This window comes from Hemitrygon akajei, unplaced genomic scaffold, assembly GCF_048418815.1.
Source record: "Hemitrygon akajei unplaced genomic scaffold, sHemAka1.3 Scf000187, whole genome shotgun sequence".
Classification (NCBI taxonomy): Eukaryota; Metazoa; Chordata; class Chondrichthyes; order Myliobatiformes; family Dasyatidae; genus Hemitrygon; species Hemitrygon akajei.
In genome coordinates, this window is record NW_027332073.1 from 290,081 (window position 1) to 311,747 (window position 21,667).

The following is a 21,667-nucleotide window of genomic DNA, read 5'->3' on the forward strand; positions in this document are numbered from 1 at the left end:
CTCAATTGTACCCGTCTGTACCACCGTCGCTGGCAGTGCAGTCCACACACCCACCACTCTCTGTATAAAAAAATATATCTCTGACATCTCCCTTGAACTACTTCCAAGCACCTTAACTATGCCCCCCACATGTTAGCCATCTCAGCCCTGGGGGAAAAAAGCCTCTGACTTTTCACACGATCAATGCCTCTCATCATCTTGTACACCTGCATGAATTTCCTGCATGATTTCCCCCAGGCTAATTAACACGATGAGCTCAGTGAGTATTTGACCTTCCCCAGAGCTCTGGACTAAGGTGGTTAAAGTCCTTTTTCCCTGCTTTTTTCAAATTTTGTGTCATTTTCACCAATTTCAAAGGACTGTACCTCAGACAGCTGGGTTCCTGCAATGCACCTCTTAAGCTTGACAGCAGACTAGTGAGTGAATCTTCAGTGGAGCAGAGTCAGAAACCAAAGAGTTGCCAGCACCAATCAGGGCTTTGGGGCTCTGGAAAGAGATGGGGTCTGGAGGTTACGAGCAGGAGGAGGAAGAGGAACCAGACCAGCAGGATGTGGCTATGAATGAAAGATGAGAAACATTTGGAAACTGGTTAATTGAAAAACAAAATGGTTAATTTCTACAAAACATTGCAGGTAATCAGCAGATCAGGCAGCAAATGTGGAGAGGAATAAATGGGCAGCATTTAATCCGAGCCCCTTCAGCATGTCTAGACTGTGTACTCCTCTGCTTAGTTGCTGCCTGAACTGCAGAGTTCCTCCAGTATTGTGTGTGTGTGTGTGTGTATGTGTGTGTGTGTGTCTCTGTATTTCCAGCAACTGCAGAATCTCTTTTGTTTCACATCTGCATTTGTAAGAGGATTGTACTTTGGCATTAGATACACGAAATGCATGTTGATAATGAGTGTATCGTTTATGGGAGCCGCTTTCTGCGTTAAGAAAGCTGCTGAGTTTTCTACACACACAAAAAAACTGAGATATGGACATGGAACCGATGCTTGCAAGAAATTTTTAATGGCACCATGATTACCCATAAAGCCCCGCGGTTCAAATTTCGCTGTCGTTTGAAGCACCGATCAAATGCGCAGGCGTCAGGATTGCTGCCGGCTCTGATAATTACGCATGCGCGCAGTATACAAAATGTCGGGAGGAGCGGAAAGGTAAGGGCTTTTTCGACTCTAATTGAGTGACAATTGCTGTGAGAACCGGAGACTGTGGCCCGCAAACTCGGCACAGGCCAGGTCTTTATCCTATCTCTCAGCCCCAAGATCCGTATACGGGCCCCGGGGAGCTTCCGGCTAATCGGAATGGGAGCAGATAGATCTCACAGACAGAGCTGAGCTCTAGCAATCTGAATGCAAGGATTATGAACTCGGAAAAAGAGAACACAATCTCCCTATCAGCTGTTGAGGAAATCACCTTTGTTCTGCCTCCAACCGCAGCAAGAGAAAATCTGCAGCGGCTGGAAATCCAAGCAACACACAAAATGCCGGAGGAACTCAGCATTAGTACTCTTTTCCATAGATGCTGCCTGGCCTGCTGAGTTCCTCCAGCATTTTGTGTGTGTTGCTTGTTCTACCTCCTCTTGCTCTGGACTTTTCTACCAGTGAGAACATGTTTTGTCCTATTCTCTCTCGGTCCGTAATAATATCAAGCACCTTTGCCCTGGGCAACAAGCAGCTTTAACATCACAAATGTGCCAGACTCAAATGAGACAGACACTGCCCTTGTCTTCATATTCATTGGCATTACCATCACTGAGTTCACCACCATCAGTCATTGGGGGAGGGTTCAGGGGGAATATTTATGTAGAGTACAGAAACTGGGGATGCCTGTTTGCATTTTGGTGATGCAAAAGTTACTGGAGAATTTGCAAGTGGGAAGAAGTGGCGTGATATTTGGAAATCTGACTTTTTAAAGCATAGTTTAGCAAGCAAACCACATATGGACAATGTGCAAAAGCTTTGGTGAGAAAATCCTCTGTTACCCGTTCCAGGCCTGCTACATAGGTTGTGTGAGAGTGCAGATGAACTGGATCAAACCCAGAGGAGATCAAAGTTCCTATTGACAGTGATTTGCCAGCTGTTAGAATGAATGCCTCTCTATATAAAATTCACTGTGCACATCTTGTCACTGGGTAAAAAATGCACAGTACAAGATTTATCTGCACAGTAGTTATTACAAATTAGAGGGGAGCTTTTTACAAATTAGAGAAGTATTGGAGGGAAGGAGGGGAGACCTCCCGTGTCCCTGATGCCCTCACCTACAAGATGTGCATCCAGCTGCAGCTTGTAACCCTGCACTTCAATGAGCTGCAACTTGAAATGGGTGAATTCCAGATCATCCAGCAGTTGGAGGGCGTGATAGATATGACATGAAGAGAGGTGAGTTACACCCAAGGGGCAGGACAAAGGAAACTGGGTGAGAGTCAGGAAGGAAAATGAGGTTAAATAGGCATCACAGAGTACTCTAGTGGCCATCCCCCACAACAACAGGTGGACCACTTTAGAAGCTGTTGGGGGTAATTACCTGGCAGAGGAGTCAAATGATGAGGGGTATTGAGCGTGTGGGTGGCCAGCAGTTTTTTCCCAGGGTTGAAATGGTTAACATGAGGGGGCATAGTTTTAAGGTGCTTGGAAATAGATACTGAGGGGATGTCAGGGGTAAGTTTTTACACAGAGAGTGGTGGGTGCGTGGAATGTGCTGCCAGCTGTGGTTGTTGAGGCAGATACAACAGGGTCTTTCAACAGCCTCTTAGATAGGTACATGTAGCTTAGAAAAATAGAGGGTGTGTGCTGGGGAAATTCGGGGCAGTTACTAGAGTAGGTCACATGATTGGCACAACATTTTAGTCAGAATGGCCTGGAATATGCTGTAGATTTCTACGTTCCATTTCGAACAGTGAAGTAACTTCTCTTCTTTAAACTGTACAGGGTCCATGATTTTAATGCCGCTTTTCCACACTCCCATAGAATCTTTGTCCATATCCTGAGTAAATAGAGAATGGAAAAATATTTAAGATCTCCCCCATCTGCTTTGGTTCCACACGTGGATTGCCATTCTGTTCTTCCAGAGGACCAACTTTGTGTCTTGCAATCCTTTTGCTCTTAATCTATCACTAGAATCCCTGAGGATTATCCTTCACCTTTTCTGTGACAGCAACCTCATGCCTTCTTTTAGCCATCCTGATTTATTTCTTATGTGTTCTCTTGCATTTCTTATACTCCATAAGAAACTGACTGCCTATCCCTGTTATGCAATTCCATTTTGTGCTTTACCAGGGTCTCAATATCTCTTGCAATCCAAGTTTCCCTACAGTTTCTATCTTTACCTTTTATTCTGACAAGCGCATACCCACTTTGTACTTTCAAAATTTTGGTTTGAAGGCCTCCCATTTACCAAGCACACCTTTGCCATAAAGCAGCCTGTCCCAATCCACAGTTGTCAGATGCTAGTGTTGATTCCAGGTGTTGATCCATGCCCTGAACACATCCACCTTTCCTACGCTGCTCCTTGTATTGAAATATATAGGGCTCAGCATATTCACTGCACCATGCTCAACGTTTTCATTCCTGACTTTGTCTGAGGCCTGAACAACATCTGTCTCCACAACCTCTCCACTACCATTCAGGCTCCCATTCCCCCTGCAACTTTAGTTTAAGCCTCCTTACCCCCACCTCCCAGCATGCAGATCTATCACCCCTTTGGCTTTCCTCTCCCAGATCAATAAAAAGGACGTTCATACCAGGTACAGGCAGATAGGAACAAAAGGGGTCCTTATGAAATACAGGAAATTCAAGTGAACACTGATGAAAGAAATAAAAGAAGGCATGAGGTTGCCCCAGCAGACAAGGTGAAGGAGAAACCTCAGGGATTCTGCAGATATGTTAAGAGCAAAACGATTGCATGGGAAAAAAATTAATTCTCTGGAAGATCAGAATGGTAATCCATAAGAAGGGATAACATAGACTTGGGGAGATTTTTTTTGCATCCGTATATACTCAAGAGCTGAACACAGAGTCTACAGAAGTGAGGCAAAGCCGCATCAACTTCATGGACCCTGTACAGATTACAGAGGTGGAGGTGTTTGCTGTCTTAAGGCAGATTAGTGTGGATGAATCCCCAGGGCCTGACAAGTTGTTCCCCAGGATCCTGCGGAGGACAAGTGCAGAAATTGTCAGGGCACAAGCACAGATATTTAAATAATCGTAAGTGACAGGTGAGGTACTGCAGGATTGGAGGACAGCCGATGTTGTTCTGCTGTTCAAGAAAGGCTCTGAAACTAAACTGAGAAATTGTACATTGGTGAGCTTGACATCAGTAGTGGGAAAGTTCTTGGAATGTTATGTGCAGGAACCCAATATATAAGTATTTGGATCGATGTGGACTGATTAAGGAGAGACACCATGGCTTTGTGCATGGTAGGTCATGTCTAACCAATCTTATAGAGTCTCTTGAGGAAGTTATCAGGGAAGTGTATGAAGGCCAAGCAGCAGATGTCTACATGGACTTTAGCAAGGCACTTGACAAAGTCTCATATGGGAGTTTGGTCAAGAAGTTTCAGTCACTCAGCATTCAAGATGAGATAGTAAATTGGATGAGACACTGTCTTTGGGAGAAGCCAGAGTGTGGTAGCAGATGGTTGCCTCTCTGACTAGAGGCCTGTGACTAGTGGTTGCCGCAGGGATCAGTGCTGGATCTGTTGTTGTTTGTCATCTATATCAGTAATCTGGATAATAGTGTGGTTAACTGGATCATTTTGTGGATGACACCAAGACTGGTGGTGTAGTGGACAGTGAGGAAGATTATCGTGGCTTGCAGTGCGATCTGCACCAGCTGGGAAAATGGTTTGAGAAATGGAAAATGGAATTTAATGGAGACACGTGTGAGGTGTTGCACTTTGGTCTGACCTACCAAGGGAGGTCTTTCACAGTGAGTGGTCGGGCACGGAGGAGTGTTGTAGAAGAAAGGGTCCTGGGAGTACAGGTCCTTAATTCACTGAAATTGGTATCACAGTTAGATAGAGATGGAAAAAAAGATTTCAGCCCAATGGCCTTCATGAACCAAAGTACTGACAAATATAGATGGATTTTATGTTCACTTGTAGAAGACATTGGTGAGGCCTAATTTAGAGTATTGTGTGCAGTTTTGGTCACCTGCCTACAGGAAAGATGTAAAAGGTTCAGAGAGTTCAGAGAAAATTCTCAATAAAGTTGCCAGATCCAGAGGACTTGGGTTATAAGGAAAGATTGAACAGGTCAGGGCTTTATTCATTGGAATGTAGAAGATTGAGGGGAGATTTGATTGTGATAGAGGGGCATAGATAGTGTAAATGCAAGCTGGCTTTCTCCACTGAGATTGGCTGGGACTACAACCAGAGGCCATGGGTTAAGGGTGAAAGGTGAAATGTTAAGTGGAACATGAGGGGAAACTTCTTCACACAGTCAGTCATCCGGGTGTGGAATGAGCAGCCAGCATAAGTGGTGCATGCAAGCTCGATCTCAACATTTAAGAGGTTTGTGTAGATACCTGGATGGTAAGGGTATGGGATTGGGCAATTTAAATAGTTCGACATAAACTAGATGGCCGAAAGGGCCTGTTTCTGTGTTGTAATTTTTTATGACTGTGACAAGAACCTGAAATAATACAAAAATTCACTCTAAATCCTTTTATCAGACGTGCGGACATCTCAGCAGGAATTTTTCATATGGTGTTAAAACTGTGGCACTTTAAGTTTATAATACATAAAAGAAAATCCCAGTTGCACGAGGGAATAATACCAATGGAGAGAGTCAAACTGAGCGAGGGTACAAATTGGTGATGGCAGAAATGCCCCATTCTTATAGAGACAGGAAGAGCATCAGGGAATTGATGGTCATTCCAGATACCAGCACTCTGCCCAGTCAGGAGATGATTTCTCTGTCCAGCTTGGGTTGAACCTCACTGTAACAGTGTGATACAGATCAAACCTTGGCAACTCAAGTAATTTCAACTGAAATATTGTCCTAAACCCATTGATGGATTTTGCAAATCTTTTTACAGGTTAAAAACGAGAAGGAATTTGTCGCTGTGAATCTCAAACATGACACGCCAGTTTTGCTGCCTCTGTCTGGATGTTTAAGAAGTGGAGCAAGGGATTCACTCGATCATCCTTCCTGCTCAGACCTTGGAATGGATTCACTCGGTCAACTGACCAACTGGCACACCCATCATTTTACACAAGAGAAAGGCCGTTCACCTCCTCAGACAGTGGGAATGGATTCACTCGGTCATCTCAACTGAAGGTACATTAGCAAGTTCACACTGGGCAAGGCCATTCACCTGTTCTGTGTGTGAGAAAGGATTCAGTCAGTTTTCCCACCTGTGGACACACCAGGCAGAGGCTGGTCATCTGCTGAATTTCTGGGAAAAGATTCACTCAGTCATCTGACGTAATGGCTCACCAGCGAGTTCACAGCAGGGAGCGGCCGTACACCTGCTCAGACTGTGGGAAGGGATTCAGTCAGTCATCTTACCTGCATAGACATCAGCGAGTTCACACTGGGGAGAAGCCGTTCACCTGCTCAGAATGTGGGAAGGGATTCACAGATTCATCCTGCCTACTGGTACATCAGCGAGTTCACACTGGGGAGAAGCCGTTCACCTGCTCAGAATGTGGGAAAGGATTCACTCAGTCATCTCACCTGCAGAGACATCAGCGAGTTCACACTGGGGAGAGGCCTTTCACCTGCTCAGAATGTGGGAAGAGATTCACTGAGTTATCCAACCTAAAGAATCATCAGCGAGTTCACACTGGGGAGAAGCCATTCACCTGCTCAGTCTGTGGGAAGGGATTCACTCACTTATCCAACCTACAGAATCATCAGCGAGTTCACACTGGGGAGAAGCCGTTCACCTGCTCAGACTGTGGGAAGAGATTCACTCACTTATGCAACCTGCAGAATCATCAGCGAGTTCACACTGGGGAGAAGCTGTTCACCTGCTCTGTCTGTGGGAAGGGATTCACTGATTCATCCACCCGGCAGAAACATCAGCGAGTTCACACTGGGGAGAAGTCGTTCACCTGCTCAGAATGTGGGAAGGAATTCACGGATTCATCCTGCCTACAGAGACATCAGCGAGTTCACACTGGGGAGAAGCTGTTCACCTGCTCAGAATGTGGGAAGGGATTCACACAGTCATCCCACCTACAGAGACATCAGCGAGTTCACACTGGGGAGAGGCCATTCACCTGCTCAGACTGTGGGAAGAGATTCACTGAATCTTCCACCCTACAGAGACACCAGCGAGTTCACACTGGGGAGAAGCCGTTCACTTGCTCAGTTTGTGGGAAACGATTCACTCTGTCATCAACCCTACTGGTACATCAGCGAGTTCACACTGGGGAGAAACCGTTCACTTGCTCAGTCTGTGGGAAACGATTCACTCTGTCATTCCAACTACTGAAACACCAGCGAGTTCACACAGGGGAAAGGCCGTTCGCTTGCTCAAAATGTGGGAAGAGATTCGCTGGATCATCCAACCTACAGAGACATCAGCAAGTTCACATTGGGGAGAAGCCGTTCACTTGCTCAGTCTGTGGGAAGAGATTCACTCAATCATCCCAACTACTGGCTCACCAGTCACTTCACAATGGGGAGTGGCCATAGTTATGAATCCCTGGGTTTCGTTTGCTTTGGACTGTCATTTTAAGAGAGAGAGAGAGAGAGATTAAGAAGGTGAATCAGTCTGACTTGCAGCTTGTTTACATCGTGTGCAGCTTGTTTTGTTTTAACCGAGGACACAGACACTCAGAGACAGACGGAGACGAAGGAGGCAAAATGGAAGGATCGAAACCAGGGAACTAATGGCCAAGGGTCACTGTTTGGAATTTTCCTATGCCCACAAGTGTGGGTTAATTATCGATTCAGCGTACATCAAATGTGTGGTTGTTACCTTGTTTGATCCACAGGAATGGATCTGATTTGGGGTACCCTGTGAAGACCACTGATGTGTTAACCCTTGCCTGGGTGTGGTGTGGTTATCCACTTGAAGACGATACCCCTTGTGACAAGTCACTTTTGGTGATAAATTGTATGTGGGTTTGGAACAATGACAAATAAAATTTACAGCGACTGTTCTCTTGTTTTACCACCATGGAACCCGTGGAGTTCGACATAATTGCCTTCTTTCAAAATTTACCCTGGATTACAAATATCTCTCTCATCACCTATTCTGTGGTTGAACTGAACTTTCATACTTTGCCATCTCAAGACTCCAAGTCTTGTTTCCCCCGAGCTCAATAGTTTGGGAGTTATATTTACACACATATATACATATAACACTGTTAACTTTTGTTTATCTTGCTTAAGTTACTATATTACAAGTAGATTCTAATAAAGATAGTTTTAACATCAAAAACAGACTCCAGGTATAGTCTACTGCTGCTGGTTCGTTTCTAAAACGTTATGATTTGTAACAAAATTGGGGTCTGCATCCAGGATATGAACAGATTTGGGGCGTATTGATTAATTATCAATTTCATCCGTTTTCATTTATTTGTGTGTGGAAAATCAGCAGCAATGGATGATGATAGACGTCTGGAATAACCAACCTCTGAGGCATTAGAGGACGCCAGAAGGATTGAGTTGTTGAGCCTTGCTAGGTTAAAACTTGCTAAGGTGAAATTGACAATGAGGAGGGCACAGATGCAGAGGATAATAGCTGAACATTATGAATTTGATGGTGTGTTTAAAGTGGAGGAGTTGGAGGTGTTTCCTGAAAGTAAACCTAGTGAGCTTGAGCTCCAGTACAAGTGAGAAAAATTAAAGCTGGAGGCTGCGGAAAGGCAGAGGCAGTTTGAGGCTCGAGAAGCAGAAAAACAGAGAAGAGGCAGAAAAACAGAAGAAGGAAACAGAAAGACAGAGGCTGTTCGAGCTGGAAAAGATAAAGAGGTTGCAGCAAAGGAGTCTAGCGTTGGTCTCTGGTGATAAATTTGAGGCCAGTTGGGAAGTTAAATTGGTCCCTCCATTTAATGACACAGAGGTTGATAAATACTTTCAGCATTTTGAGAAGGTTGCTCAGAGTTTAAAGTGGCCAGAAGAGGGTTGGCCTATTCTCTTACAGAGTGTAATTAAGGGGAAGGCTCAGCAAGCCTATTCTCCTTTGACAATTGATGAAGCAGCTGATTATGACATAGTGAAACAGGCTGTGCTCAAAGCTTACGAGTTGGTCCCAGAATCATACAGGCAAAAGTTTAGAAATTTGAGGAAATCTGTGAACCAGACTTATCTGGAATTTGCTGCTGAGAAGTTTGTGTGCTTTAACCGCTGGTGCACATATAAAAATGTGAATGATGATATTAACAGCTTGAAAGAATTGCTTTTAATTGAAGAATTCAAAAGGTGCATCCCTGATGACATAAAGACGTATTTAGATGAAAAGAATGCTGCCACTTTGCAGGAGTCTGCTAGATTAGCAGATATGTTTGCTCTAACTCATAAGGTGAAGTTTATCCCAAAAAAGAGTTTCCAAAAGAGTAGCAGGGATCACCAGGGTAAACCAGAAATTAAAGCTGGGACTAATGACAAGAGTAAGGATGAAGGGAAGCATTTGGAGAAATATTCTGGTCTTGCTTGTTACTATTGTAAGAAAGCTGGTCATATGATGGCTAATTGTTCCGTCCTGAAGAGGAAAAAGGAAAAGGGGGCAGTCCCGAATGCCTGTGTTCAGTATGTTGAAACACCTATAAACCCACAGGGTTCTGAACATTCTATTGAGGCTCAGTTAAGGACTGAGAGGTCTGACCGAGTTAAGAAGGGATTCGATCATTTTATGTCAGATGGGTTTGTATTAGTAAAGGAAGGGTCAACCCCGGTACCGGTGAAAATTCTTTGAGTTACTGGGGCTTTTCAGTCACTTATATCAGACAGCGTTCTAAAGTTTGCTGATGAGACTGACACTGGTGAGGTAAATCTTATTAAAGGCATTGGGGGTGACATGGTTTCCGTGCCATTGCACAAGGTTACTTTACTGTCAGGGTTGGTTTTGGGACCTGTTGAGATTGGATTATGCTTCAGTTTACCGGTTGGAGATGTTACTTTGCTGTTAGGGCATGACCTGGCAGATGGTAAAGTTGTTCCTGCAGTGCAGTTAACAACTGACCCAACCACTGATGACCACAGATGGATTTTAACATTTATCCTTCCTGCGCAGGAACTCGAAGTATGGTTAAAATGTCTGCCGATGCAGATGAGTTTATAGCAGAACAGAACCGAGACCCTGAGATTGAAGCTTTAAAAGAAACAGCTCTCTCAGATGATGAGATTAAGAAAGTGCCAGATGAGTATTATCTCAAGGATGGAGTGTTAATGCAGAAGTGGAAGCCACCTACTATACTAGTGAGTGAGGAATGGGCAATTGTTCACCAAGTTGTAGTTCCTAAAGTTTATAGGACTGAAATTTTAACTTTGGCCCACAGTATGCCTTTAGGTGGCCATTTTGGAGTGAATAAAACTGTCAACAGGATTATGAAATAATTCTACTGGCCTAATCTGAGGAAAGATGTGACCTTTTGCAGAACCTGTCACACTTTTCCAGCTGTGAGTAAACCTAATCAGGTCACGACAGTGCCCCACTGCGGTCTATACCTGCATGTGGTGAACCCTTTTCAAAATTTATAGTGGATTGTGTTGGCCCATTGCCAAAGACTAAAGCTGGCCATCAGTATCTGCTAACTATTATGTGTACTGTATCCAGATTCCCAGAGGCAATACCTTTCAGCAATATTAAAGCTAAAACTGTGGCAAAGGCTCTTACCAAGTTTTTTTTTAACTTTATCTGGTTTGCCTGAAGAAATCCAGTCTGATCAAGGAAGCAATTTTACTTCTGGATTATTCCAGCAGGTAGTTTATGAACTGGGAGCTAAACAAATTACATCGTCTGCGTACTATCCAGAATTACAATGGGTTCTAGAAAGATTTCATTCTACCCTCAAAACAATGATTAATACACAATGTGTTCCACACTGTCTCTCTCTCTCACTCTGTGCCTTGTAAAGGCTTGAAAAATTCATCATCGAACGAATGCACCCACACGCCAAAAAAAGACATACTGTGTTGAAAATGGAAAAGACTGGGATGAAGGAATACATTTGCTTTTGTTCGCAGAAAGAGAGTTGGTACAGAAATCACTCGGCTTTAGTCCATTTGAATTTGTATTTGGTCATAGAGTGAGGGGACGTTTGACCTTGTTAAAGGAACAGTGGATTGATGGGGATGTACATGTTAACTTGTTAGACTATGTTTTGAGGTTCAACAATGAACTACTCCAGGCCTGTAGTCTGGCGAGACAAAACTTAAAGATTTCTCAAAACAAAATGAAGTGCTGGTTTTGTTACGAAGAATGAACAACTCTGATGGGCAGAAGGGTGCAGAGTGGCCCCTGCCCCCCCCCCCCCCCTTTTGGAGAATCGCAAATCTCTACTATTTCGATGCTGCTACCAAGGAAGTAAGAGAGAGAAAAGAAAATCTGCCAGGGCAGTTGTTATTGATAACAGCTCATGAAAGAGAATGAGAGAGAGAGGGAGACAGCTAAGAGACACAGCTAAGGCGGAACGTCTCCTACTGACAAAAGAGGAGATTTAATGCTATTGTCTTTTGGAGAAGGATTGGTTACTTGGTACTGTTCTATTCATTGAAGTCACTCAGGGGACAGCCAGAGTGGGCTGGTTTGATGGGTTACGTCATTCAAACATGATTGACACCTGAGACCCCGTGAGTGGGGATAAAAGTGAGGTCTGGGGTAAAACCCCTCAGACGCACCGGTAGAAACGCTACTGAGCATCAGAAACCCTCGAGACAGGGTGGGACTTCGAAGACCGAAAGAAGGGTCGGTAAATTTTAACTCACAGTGTTTTACAGCGAGGCCGGTGGGGGCTTGCGTGTGTGTCCACCCTTGCCTGGGTGACGAGTCCACCACGGAAGAATGGTCTAGCTAAAGGATGGAGGGGTCATACCTGAATGGCCACAACAATAACGCATCGACGGATGAAAATCGTAAAGGAAGGTTGGCAAAATAATAGTTGTTACTGTTCACACGTTTTCTCTCTCTCTCTCTCTTTCTCCAACAATTGCAACACATCGACAAACAACTACCGCAGCCTGTATGAACAGAACTGAACTTTATATTTCCATCTGACAATTCATTATCCCCTAGACAACGATAGAGCCTGTTTGATTAGTGATTATTATTATACCCACACTTTTAGGTTTAGTATTGCTAACGTATATTCTCTGTATATTCGCACTGATATTATTTTGTATATTTTTGCGAATAAATATTGTTGAAAATAGTATCACCAGACTCCAACGGATACTTCTATCTTTGCTGGTAAGGCACCCAGTTTCGGGGTTCGTTACAGTTTGATAAGCGGGCTTGCGAAAGAAAATACCAGGTGGGGATAAGGTGTTTACCTTATCTCCAATGTTGACAAATCCACTTCAGGCGAAACTCAATGGACCCTATGAAATAGTCTCTCAAATTAATAATGTGAATTATGTTATCAAAACACTCGACCGATGTAAACTAACACAGGTGGTACAGATAAACATGATAAAGCCTTATTTTGACAAGCAGGCACCATCTGTGTGTTGTTGTCAAAACGTATGAATCTGGCAACCCTGAGAATGCAACAATTGACTCGTCTGAGACTTTTCACAAGCCAAACATGGTCCCAGTTAGGCTAATGAACTCGGTTGTTCTAGAAATGCTGAGAAGGCTCTTAGAAGGTTTCTGGGAATGGATTCATGTTACCGTAAGTTCTGTAAGAACTTTGCTGGTATTGCTCTTTCTCTGACTAATTTACTGAAGAAGGGTGAAAAGTTTGTTTAGACAGAGCCTTGTCAGAAGGATCGATTTGATCGATTGTTATCAGTATTTGAGATTAGGCCAATCAATGCAGTGCTGTCAGCAAATCTAATTAGCAGATTGGAGCTGTGGGTGGCAACACAAGTCATGGGTGCACAGAAAGTAAAGGAGCGGGCCAAAGAGACAACCCTGTGGGTTATGTGTCCTGAGGGTCAGAGAGACAGAGGAGATGCATCCCACTGTTACCACATGCCGGCGATCTGACAGGAAGTCCAGGATCCAGCTACACAAGGCAGGGTGAAGGCCGAGGTCTCTGAGCTCCTTGTCGGTACTTCACGCCTTCGTATGGCTACTGCTCTGCCCATGACTGCAAGGAACTGCAGAGAACTTTGGAGAGCAGAGAACATCAGAGAAACAAGCCTCCACTCCATGGACTCTCCCGACAATTCCCCTCCCTCGGAAAAGCAGGCCATGTACACAAAGAAGCTCATAACCTGGACATTCTTGCTGCAAACCCGCTCCCACATTGGCGGAGAGATACAAAAGCCATAAAGTGCGTAACACCAGGCTGAAGGATGGCTTTCTGTCTGCAGTTATAAGCCAAATGAATGATAAAATGGACTCGGCCTCACAATGTAACTCGACGTGACCCTGCACCATGTGTCTATCTGCACTGCACTTTCTCTGCAGCCATAATGCTTTGTTACAGTTATTGTTCTGTCGTATATCAGCTCAATGTACTGTTGAAATGTATCGATCTGTGTGGATGGTACGTCAGGCAAGATTTTCACTGTAGCTCAGTACGTGATGATAATAAACAAATTCCCCATTTTAATTGTGTGGAAATATTAGACAGACTGAGCCTCTGCTCTGGAACCTCAGAAGGAAACTGAACGGTTGTCATTTCTATGTAATAAACTATTTTAATTGTGTGGAACTATTTGACTGACTGGGTTGTTGCTTTGGAAATTCTGAAGTGAAGCTGAATTAAACTTTACACATTTATGAGAAGCTCAGATAAACATAAACGGCTAAATTCTCACATAAATGGGTCAGACACCCAGAAACATCGGCAAAACTTCAGCACGTCGAAACAGTGAATGAAACATGCGGAAAATATTACAGAAAAAAAATCATTGTCCACCCACAACGAGAGGACGTGACAGATCCGGAACTCACTGCCTTGTCTGAACAGGGAAAGGTGAAGCTACACGTACACGTAGAGCAGTGACTCGCAAATACTGCAGATCTGCAGAGAAACGTGAACAGGAAACGGGATGAGGACACGGGTGGAGGGACTCCCACCTGAACCGGTGTCTCTGCACCTCTCCCCTCACACGCTGCCCGACCCATCCGCCGCATTCCCCATATTATTCCATATTTACACCAGATACATGCCTACTCTTCCACACCATATCTACACCGATCCCTTCCCCTCGACCCCCAGGTCACAGAGTCACGGGCTCGATTCCCATCCCGCTGCGAAACATAATTCAAGCCGAAACAGGAAGTGTTCACGTTTCATTTAAATCAGTTCTGTGTTTATAAACACTAATTTCTATTCACATTCCTCCGGCTTCAGTGGACAGGAACACTGAAACATCAAGTAAGAAACAGCAGGAGGTGGCCTTTCGGCCCCTCTAACCATCACCAAAATGGCGGCTGCTGTCCCATCTCAGCCACGTTTCAGTCCGATCCTCATTTCCTCGATCCCTTCGGTTTCCACACATCTGCCGGCCTCTTTTCTACGTGAGGATGATCACTGAGTCTTCACCGCCCTCAGTAGAGGGGATTTACAGATATTCACCACCCTCGGAATGGAGACTTTTCCCCTCATCACAGTCCCGGACAGTCCACCCCGTTTTTCAGAGACTGGGATCACTGGTTCAACCGGTAATGATGTTGTGCATTTCAATGTGTTCACCTCTCAGTCCTCGATTCTCTAAATGACATTTAGAGTTATCACATTTGATCTTTCTTCAAGTAATGACCCCACCACTCCAGGTGAATCTTCATTGCACTCTCTATAACAAATACTCTCTAACCTCTTTGTTCATCTTCTGCATTAATTTCCATCTTCTGCATCCCCGTGTTACCCCAACTACTCAGCTCCCACCCCTGTCACTATTTTCACCTTCCACCTCTCACTCCCCAGCTCTTGCCCCATCCCCACCCCTCACCTCTTTTCTCTGACTATTTCCCGTCCACACTCAGTCCAGAGGGAGTCCCCTGTTATGTGTCCGGCTGTGCCGTGTTGTTGATGGAGTGGGCAGCGTGGTGTTTGTCTCGATTCGGGTCACAACACCAGAATTGCCAGCGGGGTCCACACACAGTGTATCAGTCAACAGAAAACCTCTCGTCCCTGCAGTCTTTGTCTCCTGGTAAACCCAACACCCTGACAGTGTGGACCATAGATACCCCTTCCTCTCAGAGTCAGGGAATCACTCAGACAGCTGATCGCTGAGAGGAATTATATTCATTGGTCATTAAAGTTCACCCAGATTCGTTTGGACGGATTTGATGTGGAGTTCGGAATGTCACAGTGAAAGGGCCGGACGGCCGAACTCCCTCCATTGTCCAATCATCATTCCAGGTGAGGCGACACTTCACCTGTCAATCTTCCGGGGTCGCCCGTTGTGTCCGCTGCTCCCGATGTGGCCGCCTCGACATTGGTGACACCGGATCCTCCGCAATTGTGCGGGTAGGAATGTTTTTTAACGGGTGTCGATATTTTTCTTCCCTTTTGTGCGGGAGGGGATGGTTTTGGGGGTTAATGATCGGGATGCCGTCCTTTTTGATGCGGGGGGTGCGGAGGGAGTTTCATTTTATTTTTCTCTCTGAACGACTTTCATGTTTCGTGGTTCTCTGAAGAAGAAAAAAAAGCGTTATTTATGAATACTTGCTTTGATAATAAATTAACCTTTGAACCATCCACTCCGAGCGGGACTTACTTAGTCACTCAGACAGGAACAGTCTGTGAATGCTCCCACCCAATTCACCATTTCCCCTTACACCACAGATATATCTTTCCAGATACTCCCCACACAAGACAGGCTGGAGCCAAAAGTATTTACTACATGCCAGACCCTAAAGACAAATTACAAAATAGTCATAATGGCTTACACACAGAGAACAGACAGAAGCTGTCCTATCTCTACACATGAATGCACAAGGAGTTAAGCATCCTGAAACCCTAGCTATCTACCCTGAAGAAGAAATATGGCTCAGCACGGCTTCGCACATTGGTTGATCATCAGAAGTTACTTTCAGAAAAACAGGCTGCTAATGTTTAACGAAGTGTTAACCCTTTTTAATGTTATTTTTAATGTAGTGTTAACCATTCTGCATACTTTATCATTCCCTCCTTTAGATCATTACATGATCAACAAAGCAGTAACTTTTAACAGAGAAAGCAAACAAGTACAGCATTGACATCTCAGTGGGTAAAAACGGCATATATCAGTAATTATAACAATGATATCTACAACCATTTGGACATACTGCGATATCATGCCCCACATATTACCGACACGTCTTCGAAGATCACCATTCCGACCCTTCGGTGAACCTGTGTAAATGCTGCCCCACTCTCTTTCTGCTGCCAGTCTCCTTGGCAGTGTGCTTGGAGAGGGATGTAACGTTAGTAGCCTCATCAGGGATATAGGTGCAGCATTCTGTGTCAATAATAGCACCGGTTCCCCCTTTCTCAGCTGGGATAAAATCTAAAGCCGTACGATTCTGTAGGACTGTTTGCCGGACTGCAATCATTTCAGTGGATGTTTCTGTTACTTGGGCCTGTGTCTCTGTCAGGGCCCCTGCAGTGTTGTGGCCAGCTCCTCAAGTGCTGTATCCAAATTGATTATCTCTCGTGAATTCCTGGCTACTCCATAGGAGAGAAAAGCGATCATCCAAAATCGTTCAGTCTCAGTTATTCCTCTCGGCTGCTGGGTAACTGCGGTTCTGGCCAGGATGCATGTTTCCCAGTATTGGAAGTTCAGTTTGGTGGGGGCCTGCGATACCATCCCTCAAAACACCGACAACCACAGTCATCTCTGCCTGGCCCACAGTTCCACACTCTCTTCCCCAGGTGTTATTTGAGGAAGCCCAGGCTGATAGTTCCTCACTCTGGTTGAGCAGGATTACAGACATTGGAATCATAGTTTTACCCAGCAGGCCCCTAGTTCTACCTGTTTGGCAAGGTGTGACAGATAGACAGAAAGGTGTTAACATGGAGGCCCCCAGAAAGAGATAAACACGAACACCTCTGTTACTTCCTGTAACGGTTTAAATGAACCAGCCACAATAGACCACACCTGGAGTGTGGTTTTGATATTAAAACCACTGTCTTTATTCGTATCTACTTATAATATAACAAATTAAGCAAAATAATCAAAAGCTGAAAGTGTTATGAGTACACATATGTGTAAATATAACTCCCAAACCACTGAGCTCAGGGAATACCAAGCTTAAAGTCTTGAGATGGTAAGGTATGAATTTCAGTTCATCCACGGAATCAATGACGAGAGAGAGAGATTTGTAATCTAAGGTGAAGGTCAAGAGAAGGCAATTACGTTGAATTCTACAAATTCCACAGTGGTAAAACAGGATAACAGTCGCTGTAGGTCTTATCCGTCGTTGTTCTAAATCCACATACGAATTATCACCAGAAGTAGCTTATCACAGGAGTACTGTCTTCAAAAGGAACTACCACCCAGGCAAAGGTTAACACACAGGTAGCTTCCGCAAGGTACTCCCAATCCAGATCCAACCACAAAGTATTACCGACAGTGATTTCCACAGAATATCCCTGGACCAGGTGGAAATATGGCTTGAGAAATGGAAAATGGAATTCAATGCGGACAAGTGCGAGGTGTTGCATGTTAGTGAAAGGTGAAATGTTAAGAGGAACATGAGGGGAACCTTCTTCACACAGACGGTCATCCGGGTGTGGAATGAGCAGCCAGCACAAGTGGTGCATGCGAGCATGTTTTCAACATTTAAGAGGTTCGTGTAGGTATCTGGATGGTAGGGATGTGGGAGTGGGCAGTTTAATTAGTTCAGCACAAACCAGATGGCCCAAATGGCCTGTTTCCGTATTGTAATTTTCCACAAGAACCTGAAGTAATACTAATATTCACTCTAAGTCCTTTTAACAGCTGTGCAGACCAACCATTCACCTCAGCAGGGATTTTTTATATGGCGTTAAAATTGTGGAACTTTAAGTTAATAATACGTAACAGAAAATCCCAGATGCACGTCAACAAAGACAATTTGCATGAGAGTGTTTCAGTTATTGTGGGGCCAGGCACGCATGCAGCTCAGCAGGAAGAGGGAATAATACCAATGGAGAGAGTCAAACTGCGCCAGGGTACAAATTGGTGCTGGCAGAAATGCCCCATTGTTATAGAAATAGGAAAAGCATCGGGGAATTAATGATCATTCTAGATACCAACACTCTACCCAGTCAGGAGATGACTTCTCTGTCCAACTTGGGTTCCACCTCATTGTAACAGTGAGGAACAGCCAGATCAAAACTTGCCGACTCAAGCAATCTCATCTGAAATGTTGTCCTACAGCCATTGATGGAATTTGTAAATCATTTCAAAGGTTAAAACGAGAAGGAACTTATTTCCAGGAATCTCAAACACAGCACGCCAGTTTTACTGTCTCCGTACAGATATTTAAGAAGTGGAGCGAGGGATTGAATCGACCATCCTTCCTACTCAGACTGTGGGGAGGGATTTATTCGGTCATCTGACCAACTGGCACGCCCGTCATTTTACACAGGAGAAAGGCCGTTCACCTTCTCAGACAGTGGGAATAGATACACTCGGTCATCTCAACTGAAGGTACATCAGCAAGTCCACACTGTGCAAGGCCATTCACCTGTTCCTTGTGTGAGAAAGGATTCAATCGGTCTTCCCACCTGCCGACACACCAGTCAGTTCACACCGGGCAGAGGCTGGTGATCTGCTGAATTTGTGGGAAAGGATTCACTCAATCATCTGAAGTAATGGCACACCATCGGGTTCACACTGGGGAGAAGCTCTTCATTTGTTCAGAATGTGGGAAGCTATTCACTCGATCTTCCACCCTACAGATACATCAGCGAGTTCACACCGGGGAGAAGCCATTCACCTGCTCAGTCTGTGGTGAGAGGTTCAGTCAGTCATCCAACCTACGGAGTCACTTGCGAGTTCACACTGGGGAGAAGCCGTTCACCTGCTCAGTCTGTGGGAAGGGATTCAGTAAGTCATCCAACCTACAGAGTCATCAGCGAGTTCACACTGGGGAGAAGCCATTCACCTGCTCAGTCTGTGGCAAAAAATTCACTCAGTCATCCCACCTACAGATTCATCAGCGAGTTCACACTGGGGAGAAGCCATTCACCTGCTCAGTCTGTGGGAAGCGATTCAGTCAGTCATCCAACCTACGGAGTCACTTGAGAGTTCACACTGGGGAGAAGCCGTTCACCTGCTCAGTCTGTGGGAAGGGATTCACTCGGTCATCCACCCTACAGAGACACCAGCGAGTTCACACTGGGGAGAAGCCGTTCACCTGCTCAGTCTGTGGGAAGGGATTCAGTAAGTCATCCACCCTACAGAGTCACCAGCGAGCTCACACTGGGGAGAAGCCGTTCACCTGCTCAGAATGAGGGCAGTGATTCACTCGGTCATCCCAAGTACTGGCACATCAGTCAGATCACAATGGGGAGTGACCGTTGTTATGAATCCCTAGATTTCGTTTGAAGTGGACTGTCATTTTAAGAGAGAGAAATTAAAAAGTTAAATCAGTTTGACTTGCAGCTTCTTTACATCACTCGCAGCTTGTTTAGTTTTAACCGAGGACACAGACACTCACAGTCAGACGTAGACGAAGACGGAAAAATGGGAAGATCAAAACAAGGGAAGTGGCGGCCAAGGGTCACTGATCGCAACATTCCTATGCCCACAAGGGTGAGTTAATTATCGATTCGCGTACTCAAATGTGTGGTTGTCAACTCGTTTGATCCGTAGGAGTGGATCTGATTTGGGGTATCCTGTGAAGACCACTGATGTGTTAACCCTTGCCTGGGTGTGGTGTGGTAATTCACTTGAAAACGATACCCCTTGTGACAAGTGACTTTCCGTGATAATTCGTATGTAGATTTGTAATGATGACGGATAAAATTTACAGCAACTGTTGTCTTGTTTTACCACCATGAAACCTGTGGAATTCGACATAATTGCCTTCTCTCAACATTTAGGCTGGATTACAAATATCTCTCTCATCACCTATTCCATGGTTGAACTGAACTTTCATACTTTGCCTTCTCAAGACTCCGTCTTGTTTCTCCCGAGCTCAATAATTTTGGAGTTATATTTGCACATATATATACACATAACAATGTTAACTTTTGTTTATCTTGATTGTTACTATATTATAAGTAGATTCTAATAAAGATTGTTTTAACTTCAAAAACAGACTCCAGCTGTAGTCTATTGCTGCTGGTTCATTTCTAAAGCGTTATGATTCATAACAAAATTGGGCCTGCGTCCGAGATATCAACAGTTTTGGGGGCATTGTCATTAATTATCGATTTCATTGAGGAAGTCCCTCTGATTTATTTGTGTGTGGAAAATCAGCAGCAATGGATGTTGATAGATGTCAGGAAGCGCCAACCTCTGAGGTATTAGAGGACGCCAGAAGGGTTGAGTTGTTGAGTCTTGCTAGAAGGTTAAAACTTGCTAAGGTGAAATCAACAATAAGGAGGGTACAGATGCAGAGGATAATAGCTGAACATTATGTATCTGAGGGAGTGTTTAAAGTGGAGGAGTTGGAGGTGTTTCCTGAAAGTAAACCTCATGAGCGTGTGCTGCAATACAAGTGAGAAAAATTAAAGCTGCAGAAGGCAGAGGCAGTTTGAGGCTAGGGAGGCAGAAAAAGAGGGAGGAAGCAGAAAGACAGAGGCTGTTTAAGCTGGAAAAGATAGAGTGATTGCAGCAAATGGGTCTCGCGTTAGACTCTAGTGATAAGTTTAAAGCTAGTCAGGAATTTAAATTGACACCTCCATTTGACGAAGCAGAGGTTGATAAATACTTTCAGCATTTTGAGAAGGTTGCTCAAAGTTTAAAGTTGCCAAAAGAGGGTTGGCCCTTTCTCTTACGAAGTGTAATTAAGGGGAAGGCTCAGCAAGCCTATTCTGCTTTGACAGTTGATGAAGCAGCTGATTATGACATAGTGAAACAGTCTGTTCTCAAAGTTTACGAGTTCTTCCCAGAATCATGCAGGCAAAAGTTTGGAAATTTGAAGAAATCTGTGAAACAGACTTATATGGAACTTGCTTATGAGAAGCTTGTGTGTTTTGACCGCCGGTGCACATGTAAAAATATAAATGATAATTGTAACAGCTTGAAAGTGTTGCTTTTAATTCAAGAATTCAAAAGGTGCATTCCTGATGACATAAAGACCTATTTAGATGAAAAGGATGCTGCCACTTTGCAGGAGTCTGATAGAATAACAGATGAGTTTGTTTTTATTCATAAGGTTAAGATTGTCCCGAATAAGAGCTTTCAAAAGAGGAGCAGGGATCACCAGGGTAAACCAGAAATTAAAGCTGGAATACTGACAAGAGTAAGGATGAAGGGAAGCAGTTGAAGGAGAAATATTCTGGTCTCACTTGTTACTATTGTAAGAAAACTGGTTATATTAATGCTAATTGTTCCATCCTCAAGAGGAAAAAGGAAAAGGAGTCAGTCCCAAATGCCTGTGTCAGTATGTTGAAGCACCTATCAACCCACAGGGTTCTGAACATTCTGTTTGCGGCTCAGTTAGGGTCTGAGAGG

At 44.3% G+C, this 21,667-nt stretch overlaps 1 protein-coding gene across 1 annotated transcript; it reads left to right on the forward strand.

The window, feature by feature from the left end:
• The first annotated feature begins 1,132 nt into the window (after positions 1-1,132).
• Positions 1,133-21,373, forward strand: LOC140724316 (uncharacterized). The gene is made up of 4 exons (XM_073038767.1): positions 1,133-1,156; positions 6,039-7,609; positions 18,943-19,327; positions 21,369-21,373. Exons 2-4 carry the CDS (start codon positions 6,431-6,433, stop codon positions 21,371-21,373), a joined length of 1,569 nt encoding a protein of 522 aa, XP_072894868.1. The 5' UTR covers positions 1,133-1,156; positions 6,039-6,430.
• The last annotated feature ends 294 nt before the right edge of the window (positions 21,374-21,667 follow it).